General features: G+C 45.9%; 1 protein-coding gene across 2 annotated transcripts; it reads right to left on the bottom strand.

The window, feature by feature from the left end:
• Positions 1-2,195: 2,195 nt before the first annotated feature.
• On the bottom strand, positions 2,196-6,308 carry LOC125518823 (uncharacterized). 2 transcript variants are annotated; one of them, XM_087536745.1, is made up of 4 exons: positions 6,166-6,308; positions 5,528-5,587; positions 3,716-5,075; positions 2,196-2,960 (listed from the first exon to the last, which is right to left on the bottom strand). In XM_087536745.1, the coding sequence occupies exons 3-4, from the start codon at positions 5,021-5,023 to the stop codon at positions 2,937-2,939; spliced, it is 1,332 nt and encodes a 443-aa protein (XP_087392871.1). In that variant the 5' UTR covers positions 5,024-5,075; positions 5,528-5,587; positions 6,166-6,308; the 3' UTR covers positions 2,196-2,936. The 2 variants fall into 2 exon arrangements, with proteins under 2 accessions (XP_087392871.1, XP_087392872.1); XM_087536746.1 differs by having other exon boundaries at positions 6,060-6,179.
• Between the last annotated feature and the right edge of the window lie 8,842 nt (positions 6,309-15,150).

Genomic DNA, 15,150 nt, shown 5'->3' with positions numbered 1-15,150 from the left:
TATCGTCATAGAAGTGTCATAAGTATGACAGAAAAAATTCGTTCGGCCCGAAATGTCATGGATGTGTCTTTTTTTGTAGTGATGGTTTTCAAACTTGAGTTGCACAAAGCCTTTGACTCTATTTGTTGGGGTCCCTCCTCATTCTCCTCTCTAGAGGTTTTTCGCCTACTACTGCAAGCTGGATCCGAACTCTGCCTATCTCAAGCAAGACGGCACTGCTGCTAACTGGGTCGTCGGGTCATTGGATCAACTATAAGAATGGTCTACGGCAGGGTGACCCTCTTTCACCCTATCTCTTTATTATCATCACAAACCTGCTTCAACGCTTAATCATCCAGTCTTTCTCGCCTGACCAACTCTGCCACCCGATCTACAATGACAGACCCCCGAATGTGCACCAATATGTTGACGACACCCTAATCATTGCATATGCTTCTAGCCATGCCGCGACCAAACTCAAAGGCATCCTTGGCAAGCTTGCCCTTGCTACCGGCCTCTCTATCAACTTTCAGAAAACTATCTTCGTTCCCATCAACACGGACCCCCACAACCAGCCTTAGCATCACCCAAACCTTTGGTTGTGACCTCTCCTCCTTCCCATAGATTTATCTAGGTATCCCTCTCTCTCACACGCACCTTCCGTCCCCTGCTTTTGAACTCGTCATTTAGTGCTTCCTAAAATACCTCACTGGTTGGTCGGCAAAACTTCTCTCTCGAGGAGCCAGACTTACACTAATCTCCTCCACTCTAGATGCCCTCGCCACTCACTTTATGTCCGTCTTTAGAATACCCGAGAAGGTTAGACGCTATCTGTAGATCCTTCTTCTAGGCGGCTGACGAAAATTGCTCCGGGGCAAAATGCCGCCTTATCGCCTGAAAAAATGTGTGCACACCCAAGACGGCTGGCGGCCTTGGTATCAAAATTTTGACTCTCCAAAACAGTTTCCTCCTCATGAAATTCTCTTTCAAACTTCTCCAAAAACCTGACCTGCCTTGGGTCAACTAGTTTTTCTAACACTACCCTCTTGACTTCACGCTTAAGCCCCAAAACCCCCACTACATCTGGAAAATAGTTAACCATCAGCTATGCCAACTTCATAAAATTTCCTTCGTCCTTACTAAGAATGGCATTTCCACCTTCTTCTGGCTCAATGATTGGCCTGTGTCGACACCGCTCGTAGAAAACTACTCCCCACCTCTTCTCTCACTCCACTTCCCCCTCTGTCCTGGTATCTCATGTCATGCATAATGGTTTACTCGCTAACCTATGGAACCTCCTAACCAACGTGGCTTCTGATGAGCTTGCATCTGTTTTGTCTTTGTTGCAGGATGTTACCACAAGCGGTGCGCCCGATGACAGGTTCCTCACCTACTGTTCCTCGTTCCCCTCGAGGTGCGCCTACACATTGCTCTCCTCCGACCATGAGCTTGATCTCGCTGCGGGGTACATCTAGGCTCAAAGGTACCTATCAAGGTTAAGATCTTCGGCTGGCTTCTCTATCGTGACAGGTTAAGCACGATGGCGAACTTACATCACACGACCATCACCTTGGTGTCGTCTTGCCTTCGCTGCAACTTATCTTTTGAGGACGCGACGCACCTCGCCCTCCTCGGCCCATGCATGGCTTAGGTCTGGTCCCTCTTGGGTCTTCAGGCCCCTCACTCCATCGACCACATCTGGGATACTCCTACTTCGGTTGGCCTCGACATCAACACGTGGCCTACGTTGCCCTCGCCATCCTGTGGAAGCTCTGGGACTCCAGAATGCTCATGTTTTCCGTAACGAGATACACTCCCCTCTAGATTCTATTCGGAACATTATCTCCGATTTTATGCTTTGGGCCTTTAGATTTAAGGACCACGTTAGTAGGGAGGTTGCCGTGTCTTGGCGCATGTACCTGTCCTCTCGCTGTAATCTCTAAGTAACCTGCAACTTGCCCTTGGGCACCTTTGACTAATATATTCAGGTGGGGATCCCGCCCCCCCCCCCCCCCCCCCCCCCGCCGGTCCCGTGATTGCTCAAAAGACTTTGACTATGGCTTTTTAGTTGCTTTCGTACTGCAATTATGAGAAATTGTATGTGAGAATGCAATTCAACCTAAATCATCAAAAAGACGATCTTGGAACGATTAAGTCAAGCACCAACTGCATTTTAAAAGAGAAAAAAGAACTCAAGGAAGAGCTTGATCAAATGACAAAAGACTAAACATCTCCATTCCCATCAGATCTAGTTTTGCCTGCATCTTTTTCTCTTACTGAGGTCAAGAGGCATCGTGAAAAAGGAATGAGAAACTTCCTCGATGAAACATAAGTACCAAAGCTTTGATGTTCCAGCCAAGGTACTCATTCCAGCATTCTATAATGCACATAGAAGATTTGGGCTGGTTCCTTCGGAAACACTGCTGCTATCATAGCAATTCATTGGGCACTACTTTTAGCATACCTTGAGATACTATCACGTGCATCTTGGCCTTTTGGTTTCTTGTAAACATGAATTTCTTTGCATTTCACAGTCATCAATACTAGTTATCATAAGATATAGAAGTTCTACAACTCTCTTGCACCAGCCCACGACCAGAGGTTGCTAGTTGCTTGGGATGCAGCCTGGTTCAATCCAAGGATCCTAAAAAGATGAAATGTCCAATACACCGGATGTTAAGAGTGGGCATCAGGTCAGCAGGACTCATGCCCACATTTCTTCAAAAATGAGTTGCTGGTGACGACTGCACACATTTCAGGGAGCGTTATATACAAATGTTATGAATCGAATTTGTGCTGAACTTCTTCAATTTACACCTCCGTTTGATGTGACGGAGAAATTCAGACACCTAAATATCAAACATTGTCTTTGTTCCAAGACGATCTTGAAAAGCAAGCAGGCACAATGACCTTTTAGGCTTATACCTTCAAGCTACAACAGAACTTGAATTGCTGGACTATATGGAGAAGGACAGAGCCGCCTGTGAATGTATTCATGGTTAGAGAAGGCAAATTTGTGCGTGAAAATGTGATGGTCACCAGTGTCTAGACTAAGATAAGGAAACTTTATACACAGAAAATGTAATGGCTGCTAGTGTGTAGAATAAATAAATGGCTGCATGCATCGTTCTGATGCAGAGGCCGGGGGTTAACCTCCTTTTCAAAAAAAAGTGTGTAGAATAAAAAGGCAACATCATACACGACAAGATAATGATCACCATTGTGTAGAATAAGAAGTCTCTCAATGTCTGCACTTTCAAAGAATTTCAGTTTTATGTTGTAAATTTTATTTGGAATATTTTGCCTCTATACATTAGAATCACTTGCCGTTCTACACATTTAGCAGTGCAGAAGTTTACAGTCTATCAAAAGTTATGCTGAGGAATGCAGGATGTAGGGATCACTCAGATTATTGTACTGTAAAAAGGATACTGATGGTAGGGTTTTTTTTTTGAGAATAGTATACCTTTGTAACTAAATATAAGACTATTTTTTTGAGAATTGAACTGCAAAAACATCTTATATTTAGTTACAGAGGTAGTAGTTGTTAGATTTAATGCCAACAGACCACTCCTTTTATTTTCCTACAAGATAATGATGGACCTTTTTGGTTCATGTAACTAATTCAACAGTCTATGACCAAAACTAGACCTGAATAATACTACGTTTTCTGAGAAACTTGTACAATACAACGCAATGTAAAAAAATTAAACTTGAAATCCAGGAAGAGAAATACCTCCATAACAGAGTCCAACGACTGGTCATTTCTAGGGGTCTCCTGTGAAGCGGAAGGTCTCATGTGTGCTTCTATCATGTTAAGCTGCTCGTATACCTCCTTGAGCATTATGATCTGCTCCTTGTTCTTCTTAGGATCATTTAGCTCAATCATCTTTTCACTCTGAACACGCTTCAGCCTTGATCTTGTTCTCTCGACTCCAGCTCGTGGCGTAGAACTCGCCGCAGCTACACGGACATGTCTGTCAACGTTATTCATGGAGCCAACTTTTCGCGTCGCTGAAAACTTCGAAAGAACATGGGACCCTTTATCTCTTAGAGCAACCGCGTGAGGCGTTTCAGATTCCTTTGTGCTGATGCTATGTTTAGTAGGAGTACATGAGTATTCTGCCGGCGCCTTGATTAGTTCTGGATGCTTTAGTGTGTCAGCATGACCTATATGATGAGCTACAGTGTTATCCATTTCATTGTCTGGACGCAGTGACCCGAGTGGATTAGCATGTAGCGTGTCTTGGACATCTTTGCCAACCGGTGTTACAATTTGACTGCATATATCTGTGTGGTGCCCCGCCATTAAGAAGGGGGAAGAACGAGAAGACCCTTCGGATGGACAAGAGTGTTCAGTACCACTGTTGCTTGAAGGTTTTGGTTCTTCCCCATGCTTTTCAGTACTGTCCATATCTGCTGCTAAGCTTTCCTTGGAACCTATGGCTTTCAGGTCGCTGGAAACTTGTTCCAGTTCATTTTCACTAGAGTTGTGCATGTAAACACCTAGCCTGCTCCTCGCTGACGCAACCGATCCGTTGTTTTTGTTCATGTCCATTTCAGCAAAACGTTTACTCAACTGAAAAGTTGGAAGAGAGAAATTCCTTTTGATGGTATAACAAAGATTCTCTACATCTCTGCTTCCAAACAAAGGTATATTTTTTGTTATCGTCTCGTCTGCAATATCACAATCATCAATACCAACACCCAGTAACCTTTGTTTATACACCTGCAGTTGGCTCCTGAGATAATAGATCTCCAGTTCCTTGTGCTGCATGACTTCCTTCACGACCTCCAGGGCTTTGTCACTATGATTCATCCTTTCTTCAGCCATTCTTCTGTACTGACATGCTTCCATTCTCTCTGCCTCCTTTTCTTTCTGAAGTTTTCTAATCATTGACAGGGCAGCGCTTGCAGCACTTGATGAAGCCTCCCTTTCCTCTTCTAGCTCCATGAATAATTTTTTCATCATAATATACTGGGCAAATACTGCTCTCTGTAACTGAGCAGTCTCATTCTCTGCCAGCTTGGCGAAAGGCTCCATTACTACTAGTTTTAGTATTCACCTTACAATAGTCTTAATTCATCTGTTCAACCTGCACCGTTTAGCAACACCAGTTTAATTTTTTGTAATATGTACTGCCCCAATTTTAGTCGCATAGTTCATCACTCTTTATAAGGACTACATTAATTATACAATCTTCATGATCAGGATTATAATAAACTTCTATTTCTAAAGCATAAACTAGTGGCGGACAAGCTAGAGCAGAGCACAGTTATATCAAAAAAGGCAATAAGTTATATACTCCCTCTGTCCCAAATTAGTTGACTTTGATTTGTCTAGATACGACAAATCTGAGTCAAGTAATTCGGGACGGAGGGAGTATTATGCATAACTATCTCTGACTCCATTCTAGTAGTTTGCTTTAATTATCGTACAGACGACCAGAGAATAATAACAATGAATTCAAATATGAATTATGTTGAAATTTAAAAAGAAATAAAGGTATGAAGATGACATAAAAAATAGAAAAGGAAAAGGTCTTACCACTAGGATTATAATCTTATGGCTCGCATTTTCTTCTCACAGAATCATGTATCGTTTAGCCTGAAGGCAAAGGAATAATCTCAGATGCAGAACATAATGTAAAAGTAGGTAAAACAAGGTGCATGGTAAAAACTAAAGAATGACGTCATTTGGTTCTTTCCATGAATCTGTACATGGTAGCTACCAAGAATATGGAATGCCCAACTAAGTGCTTTTGAAAAGGCAAAAGAAGGCCACATAATATCAACGAAATTCTGTTTCCAAGAACCATGCCCTGCAGGAAAATGTTAATCGCAAAGTTTGTGGATTAAAGAGCCATTAATTGAGCTATGCTTTCTATACACAAAAACTAGGTATTATGCCAAAACACAAACATCAAAGTAATAATACAGAAAAAACGGAAAACATGTATCAAACATTTGAAACGGGTGACCTGAAGAAAGATACAGTAAACTAATAATGAGGATTCTGATACATTTTGGCTGTCAACATGGTTCATAGTTACACAAGATATCTTGTGCCTGGCAAATACCTCTAATTGCTGAGCTGAAATGTCAGATAAGAGATAACAGGATTCCTGGAGAAAATGAACATGCAAAACCAAGAACAAATGGGAATGCATGCTGTCATGGCCTCACCAAAATTTGATCTCAATGAAGCCAAGATACTCTTCAGGCCAGCCTCCAACGGCTCCGCCGTTCCTTCCGGCGTGGAAGAATTGCCGGTGACCAGCATAGCGTCTATTAATAGGAGAACAATTGGAGGTCTCCTCTTAAGAGGGAGAAAGATAAGATGGCGTGCTTTATTTTTGGAATGTGGGTTTGGAGGCTATATGAGCTCTGAACCGACACCATTGTGACACCGTACCATTGAACAGAAACCCGTAGAACAATCATTCTACAGTAAAATTTATTAACGGGAGATCTACCTTATGCAGATACGTAGCAACGCTTTCCCGTGTAGCGGCGCGCAAAGATCTGCGCTCGTCCAAATCACATGGTCCCAATGATTACTACCGAACGCGGCCACCTAGAACCGTTAGATAGGTAGACCGCCCCTGCCCCCGCGTCGCCCTCCCCCTAGGGCGACTCGGGCGGAGCCAAGAAACCTAGCCACCGCCGCCGCAAACTCCCTCCTCCTCTTCCTCCGCCGCCGCCGGGGGATGCCGCGGGGCTAAGCCCGGGGGCCGACAACGGTGGCGGGGATCTCCTCTCTCATGCGTCTCCAGGTTGGGGTGGGACCCCTAGGCGTGTAGCGGCGTGGCCGATCTGGATTCTGCGGCGCGGCGGATGGCTGCGGCAGGTGGCGAGCGGCCGGCCCGTCCTCGGACGTCGGCGGCTAGGCGCGGCGGGCGGCCTAGCCATGGACAGCGGCGTGGGCTGCGGGCGCAGTGGCCGGCCTTTTCGGGCGGCAGCGGCGGCCAGCTAGGCCGCGGTGTCGTGCATACCGCCTTCAAATCGGCGTCGGCAGTGTGGAGGGCCTGGTGGTCTCGTCAGCGGCACCTCCGGTCAGATCTGTTCTGACCGATGCGACCGGCAGTGGTGGTCATCTCTTTCGTCAGAGGTGGTCAGCCTGAGGCTGGGTGTTCGGATCTCCAGATCCGTGATCCAGTACTGGCTGCGAGTCGGGGAGACATAGTTGCCAGTGAAAACCGAGCTGACGGCGGGCGATGGCAGCGTTCTACGTCGTTACCTTGATGAATGCATCGTTGTGTGACTTATGTCGACCCACTCGTACTGCTCTAGGGGAAACACTAGGATCTGGTCTTCCAGATCGGACCGTGGCGTTTCTCTTGGAGCATCGTTTGTGGAGCAGTGCTGGTGGTCAGAGGCAGGAGGTGGAGCGGCTTTGTCTTGCACGGAGCTTCGGTGGAGATGTCAAGTCATGCCTGGCCGACAGGTGCTACGCTTTGTCATGCCTGGTCGGCAGGTGCTACGCATAACAGATCATCCAGAGACTTCAAGCTGTGTCGGCTAGTGGTACTTGGCGGCATGGTGCTGAGGTGTACCGGCGGCGACCGTGACGTGCTCAGCATTTCGCGCGCAGGGTGGTGGTGCCGTTGGGCGCCGTGGTGGCGTTGACGGCAGTTAGACCGGGCAAGGATGATGCGTCAGTACAGCTCTGAAGATGGAGTAGTGGCAGTTGGCGGCAACGGCCTCTAAGAGCGCCGCGGACCGGTGTGTGCCCCATACCCTGCATGTGGTTTGGTTGGGGTCTCAGGTCTGAGATGTTAGGCTTGGCTGCGAGGTATGTGGTATTAGGCCTGGACTATCAGCATCCCTTCATCAGCTGGATAGGAGTAGCGATAGTTGTCGCCTGGACGGTGGCTTCAGACTTACTGTTGTATTTCTTTATAAGGTCTTTGATGAATATTAATAATATGGCTGCATGCATCGCTCAGATGCAGAGGCCGGGTGATCCTTCTTCTCTAAAAAAACCTAGAACCATTAGATAGTGTATGGAGGATCAATCGGTTGACGGTTGTAACACACACACACACACTAGATCATTAATGACGCGCGTTGTTGTGCCCGTACATTTTTACAATAAAATGGTAGTATTTCTAAAAATACACATTTTTACAATAAAACGGTAGGTATTAAAAAATAATAGCTATTTCTAAAAATACATAGGCATACGACATAACATGAAAATTATGTCTATTATAATTCAGAACAATGAAACATCAAGGTGATATAAATAGCATGATGTAATAGTTGGTACACCACAGGAGCAATGCAATAGGGTGATCGTTGGCCAGAACATCAAAGGCCTTCTTGGTCTCAGTTTTGATCTATTACATGAATTTATGCATAAATCGAGCAATTTTGAAAGCAACAAAACTATTCTTTAAGAAAAACAAGCTTGAATTTATTCATGAAGCTGAACAATGTTGAAAGCCTTAAGTCTATCTTATAACAAAATTATTCTTTAAGAAAAACAAGCATGCATTTACGCATGAAACTGAACAATGTTAAAAGCTTGAGATCTAGCTTTTGCACACAAAAATAACTTGGTTAAAAAACTTTGATGCAAGCAGACGCATCCACAACATCACATCCGTCCGCAAAACCGAAACTATCCTAACACTTGATGTTTTAATAGTCGTCCTTTTGCAATTTTCTCTTCGTGGACACATGTAGACCCTCTGCTTCCCTAAAAAACGTTGAAACCTAGAGATCAAGTAAAGAAATGTATGGATGTATAATGGCTATCTATATAATTCAAATGTCGTGCACTCAGTTTGTATATATATAAAGAGGATAATATGATTTGTTGGCATCAGGGGGAGAGACTAATCTTTGATATACAGATAGCTTGTAACAATAAAGTTACCATGATAGGCCATACGGGAACATCAAAAGCTGACATTCGAGGAGATTGTACTACTATATGGACGTATTTTTGGCCAAATGTGGAACTGTATGGTAGCATCGCAAGACTTAAGTAGACAATTCGAAGCTACGATAGCATTAATAAAATCCCCCCTGGACTAAAGTAACATATGGTCTTTTTTTTCTATGATGAAGAAGCGGTTATAATCAACTGAAACTTTTTTATCCCAACAATTAAACATGTTCACACATATTACCCATATAAGTATAGAGGAAGACGCTTAGAATACATGAGTGCAGTTTCACATTTTTTTAAAGTCGCCAAACCGCGGACATCAGTAGTATATAGAAGAGTATACCAATTGGCTGGAGATCTGATGGCACCCTCAAACATGATGAAGTGGACGGTGCATGGTGGACCGCAATGCCCTATTACAGTAAAACGGTAATAATGGTAAAAAAAGGGTAAGGAATATGGCCTCTTAATAAGTTAGCAATACGCAAAAGTAAAAATATACTGAAAGATAAATTAATAAATAATTTAGGACTATGCAGAATGACAAATATGCCTCTTAATGCATATAAACATGTGAGAAATTAAATTAAAAACTGAAAACAGGTCTTAAATATTGTATAAACTAAATTAATACGCAACATCAACAGTCATTTCAGACGACTGCAAATCAATCTTGCACTTTTGGGAGGATGTCTGAAAACTAATGGAAAGTGTTTTTCATTCATCATAGGAAGGTACATGTGATACATATAGCGGCCGTAGCCCTGCCCAGGAAGGGCGCGGATTCTCTACCTTGCTGTGGCGAAGGCACCGGTGACTTTGCCACTGGATCAAGAATGGAAGGCTGAAATCACTACAAGTACTGTCCCAAGTACTGTTCACATGAAATTACTGTTTGTTCGTACTGTAGAAAGTACTTGTGACACCCCCGGTTTGACCGTACACTAATCATACACGTAAATGTGTACGATCAAGATCAGGGACTCACGGGAAGATATCACAACACAACTCTACAAATAAAATAAGTCATACAAGCATCATATTACAAGTCAGGGGCCTCGAAGGCTCGAATACAAGAGCTCGATCATAGACGAGTCAGCGGAAGCAACAATATCTGACTACAGACATAAGTTAAACAAGTTTGCCTTAAGAAGGCTAGCACAAACTGGGATACAGATCGAAAGAGGCGCAGGCCTCCTGCCTGGGATCCTCCTAAACTATTTCTGGTCGTCGTCAGCGGGCAGCACGTAGTAGTAGGCACCTCGGTGTAGCAGGAGTCGTCGTCGAAGGTGGCGTCTGGCTCCTGGGCTCCAACATCTGGTTGTGACAACCAGGTAGAAGGGATAGAGGGAAAAGAAGGAGAAAGCAACCGTGAGTACTCATCCAAAGTACTCGCAAGCAAGGAGCTACACTACATATGTATGCATTGGTATCAACTGGAATAAGGCTATTATATGTGGACTGGACTGCAGAAAGCCGAAATAAGAGGGGGATAGCTAGTCCTTTCGAAGACTACGCTTCTGGCAGCCTCCGTCTTGCAACATGTAGAAGAGAGTAGGCTGAAGTCCTCCAAGTATCATCACGTAGCATAATCCTAACCGATGATCCTCCCCTCGTCGCCCTGTGAGAGAGCGATCATTGGTTGTATCTGGCACTTGGAAGGGTGTGTTTTATTAAGTATCCGGTTCTAGTTGTCATAAGGTCAAGGTACAACTCCAAGTCGTCCTGTTACCGCAGATCACGGCTATTCGAATAGATTAACTTCCCTGCAGGGGTGCACCACATAACCCAACACGCTCGATCCCATTTGGCCGGACACACTTTTCTGGGTCATGCCCAGCCTCGGAAGATCAACACGTCGCAGCCCCACCTAGACCAACAGAGAGGTCAGCACGCCGGTCTAAACCTAAGCGCCCAGGGGTCTGGGCCCATCGCCCTTAGCACACCTGCATGTTGCATGGGCGGCCGGAAGCAGACCTAGCCTAGTAGGCGTTCCAGTCCAATCCAGCGCGCGTCGCTCCGTTGCTGACGTCACGAAGGCTTCGGCTGATACCACGACGTCGACTGCCCATAACTGTCCCCGCGTAGATGGTTAGTGCGTATAGGCCAGTAGCCAGACTCAGATCAAATACCAAGATCTCGTTAAACGTGTTAAGTATCTGCGAACGCCGACCAGGGCCAGGCCCACCTCTCTCCTAGGTGGTCTCAACCTGCCCTGTCGCTCCGCCTCAAAGTAACAGTCGGGGGCCGTCGGGAACCCAGGCCCACCTCTACCGGGATGGAGCCACCTGCCCCTTCAGCCCCGATCTCCGAACAGTATCACAGGTAATGTAACTGTGTAAAGTATATTGTATATGCCCGTGATCACCTCCCAAAGTGATCACGGCCCAGTAGTATAGCATGGCAGACGGACAAGAGTGTAGGGCCACTGATGGAACACTAGCATCCTATACTAAGCAGTAGGATAGCAGGTAATGGTAACAACAGTAGTAGTAAGGACAGGCTATGCATCAGGATAGGAATACCGGAAAGCAGTAACATGCTACACTACTCTAATGCAAGCAGTATAGAGAAGAGTAGGCGACATCTGGTGATCAAAGGGGGGGGGGGCTTGCCTGGTTGCTCTGGCAAGAGAGAGTGGTCGTCAACACCGTAGTCGTACTGGGTAGCAGCGGCGTCGGTCTCGGTGTCTAGCGAGAGAAGAGGGGGAAGAAACAATAAATATAATGCAAACAAATGCATGACGATGCATGACATGACAAAGCATGATGCAAGGTGTGCCCTAACGCGGTACGAGGTGGTACCGGTGAAGGGGGGGAAACATCCGAGAAATTATCCCCGGTGTTTCGCGTTTTCGGACAGACGAACCGGAGGGGGAGAGTTGCGTGTTCGCTATGCTAGGGATGCGTGGCGTACGAACGGGCTGCGTATCCGAATTCGTCTCGTCGTTCTGAGCAACTTTCATGTACAAAGTATTTTCATCTGAGCTACGGTTTATTTTATATTAATTTTAAAAGATTTAAATCATTTTTAAGATTAATTTAAATATTTTAAGTCAACATTATCCAGAACAGTGTTTGCTGACGTCATCATGACGTCAGAATGACATCAGCAGTCAACAGAGGTGTTGACAGGGTCGCTGACGTGTGGGTCCCACTGGTCATTGACTGTTTAGCCTAATTAATGATTAACTAATCTAATTACTGTTTAATCAAACTAATTAGTTAATTAGGTTAATCTAATTATGATTAATTAACTTAATTAATTCCTTAATTAATTAATTAATTTAATTATTATTATTTATTTAATTATTATTATTATTATTTTAATTATTCTGGGGGTGGGGCCCCCTTGTCAATGGCCCATAGGGGCCTTAGTGGATTCGGGCGCGTGGGCGACGGGCGCCAGCCCGAATGGGCGCACGGGCGTTATCGGGTGCGGGCGCCGCGCACCCGCACGGAGGCGACGGAGGGCGTCGGCGGGGTCGTGCCCACGATGCGTCCAGGGGAGGGCGTGTGGGCGTGCGGGGAGGGGAACCACGGCAGTGGCTCGCCGGAGTTGCGTTCCGGTGACCACTTGGTCACCCACGAGCATCAGAAGGACGAGCGCGTTGGCGCGCATCGAGTTGGGCTAGTGGTTGGTGCTGGAGGTGGCCGAAAACAAGGCCGGTGACGAGGTTCGGCGGCGGCGGGCGTGCAGCAGCAAGGGGGAGCGGGGACCGTCCATGGCCGGGCTTGGTCAGAGGGGGCGTGGGCGCGAGCGCGCGCTGTCGGCCACGGTCGGGCGCAGCCAAGCACGGTCCAGGGCGTGCGGGAGCTCGACGGTGGTCCCGTGCAGAGGCAGGTGGCCGCGGGCGGCTCCGGGGTGGGGTCGGGCGCATCCACGATGCGGCCAGCGCAACGGTCGATGGCAGCGGGCGGGAGTCGCGGTGCGCGGCAGCGTGCGCGTGCGGAACGGCGCGGCGAGCGCAGGACGAGGACGCGAGGCATGCGCGCGTGCGCGTGGAAGACAGGGGAAGAGAGGGGGAAGCTCAACGGGCGGAGTAGGGACGGGGTAACGTGCTCGGTGGAGGTCGGGGAGGTCGACGGGGACGAGTGGCGGAGAGGAGCAATCCGGTGGGGAAGGGGAAGCAGGCTGGCGAGGGAGCTCCGGTGTAGGCGATGGGTGCCCGATCCAATCGGGATTGGGAGAGAGGGAGAGTGGGGGCGCGAGAGGGGGGAGTGGGTGCGTGGGTGGTTAGGGTTTCGGGGGTGGGGAGGGGATAAGGGAGGCGGGGTGGGCCTCCTGGTGGCCTGGGTGTGTGGCCGAATGGGCCGGCCTGCTGGGCCGAGGCCCAGGGGCAGGGGGGTTTCTCTTTTTTTTCTTTTGTTGTTTTGTCTTTTCCTTTTATTTATTCTTTCCTGCTTTATTTTAGTTGCATTCTATTTTAGTAAAATATACACTTAGTATCTAAATTAGTATTACAACTTAGCCCACAGTCACAAAAAGTCTAGACCCCAAATAACTTAGTTTGACATTTTATTAAATAAAAAAGGTATTTAAATAATCATTTTTGCTAACGTTTTATTCATCTCATAGTATTTAAACATTTTATAAATGTGTGGTTTTTCCACCATAATTATCTATGCAATATTTGGTTCACTCAGAACATTTTAGTTTTAATATTTGAAGACTTTGATATGTTTGCCTATTTTTTTGAATTTGAAGTTGAACCGGTTTCGAACTAACTCGAGATTAGCAACTATAAACGAGGTGACGTGGCATCATTAGCAGAGGATCACTGTAGCTTAATTACCCGAGCGTCACAATTCTCCTCCACTACAAGAAATCTCGTCCCAAGATTTAGGAGCGGTAGAAAGGGGAAGGGATTTGGTTACGAAATTCTAACGGGTCTTCTCGGTGTTGGTTGCTCTTCACGAAGAGGTCGATCCATTATGTTGATGCCTTCATTTCTCTACTTCAGGTCATCATGATGAAGTCGGCATTCTTTCTTTCTTCGGGAACTCCAACATACTTACGAATAGGTAAGGGGCAGCCCGGCTACTACAGCATGCTTACGAGGGAAACAATCTGGGGTTAACCATGAATGAGCATAAGATTATCTCTCGAGTTGAACATATAAAATACATCGAGAGTACGATACGAAGGTACAATGAAAGGGTCCAAGCGGATAGATAGCTGCTCAAAGTCTGAACTAGAGTGAGAAAGGGATTCAGAGCGGCGAGAGTAAGCATTGCGTCTGATACCAGAATAGAGCAGTAGGAAGGTGGCTCGCAAATTACCTACGAAGCCAAGCGTAAGGGATAACTTTGAAGCAGGGATGTACAGGAGAGTCAGGTTTCGATCCTGCGGAACTATAGGTTATGGGCCCATCATGTGGGTTAAAGTAGGGAGGACGGTGACATCTTGCACGGTCATGATAGCAAGGCATGTCAGAGGGTAGCCTGTTAGTTATGTCGGCAACAACATCAATACCAAGGGCGAGGGACGAAGAGAACCATTTTCCTGCTCGTTTAACGAGGCGGACCAATAGGCAAAGTTCTCGTCCATCGGTGGTCACCGAAATGTCATCAACAATAGTAACAGGGTCTTACTGACATAGGTGTACATCGAGGTGTTTACATAAGCAGTGAGTTATTACTGCTTAGATCATATAGATCACAAGAAAAGTTAAACAAAAACAATGGAGAGGAAAAAGGTGAACATCCGATTAAACAGTACAATGGAAAGGGAAATGTGTTTAAACACATTATTCAGGGGTATATCCTTCACAAGGACAAGCAGAGCATGATATCCATGACAGGATATAACATGGAAATCCATTTAGGTAACGGGAGAGGAAGTTCATGACATTACCCAATCAACGGTGTTTGGGGTAATTAATAAAGAAATTTTAGCCTTGTGCTTCAAATGTTATTATTGAAAATCGGAGTACCACATACATGCTTCAAGATAGCGTTGACATGGTCTTTAAGCAAAGGCCAGACTTTGGAAACACAAAGGATTCATCGGAAACAACTTATAGGATAAGTCTTACAATTTCCTCATGGAAGAATGGATAACCTTGCTGAAAGGGAATCTATAACAATAGGTCATCCGGCCAGGTGTGTTGGGCATGCCATCACCTTACCGGGTCATAAAAGACCAGTGTTATAACTCTTGGAAAAAAAGTTCCAACCATCATATCTAACCGAGATTCAGATCTGATCGGTGTTAGGATACCTTAGACTCAGGATGCCTGAGAAGAAAAGGTGCAACACAAATTGTCAAGA

The sequence above is a fragment of the Triticum urartu genome, chromosome 7A, assembly GCF_056163025.1.
Source record: "Triticum urartu cultivar PI428250 chromosome 7A, HENAU_Tu73, whole genome shotgun sequence".
Classification (NCBI taxonomy): Eukaryota; Viridiplantae; Streptophyta; class Magnoliopsida; order Poales; family Poaceae; genus Triticum; species Triticum urartu.
The sequence above is the reverse complement of the archived record's forward strand: the minus strand, read 5'-3'. Positions and strand labels throughout refer to the sequence as shown.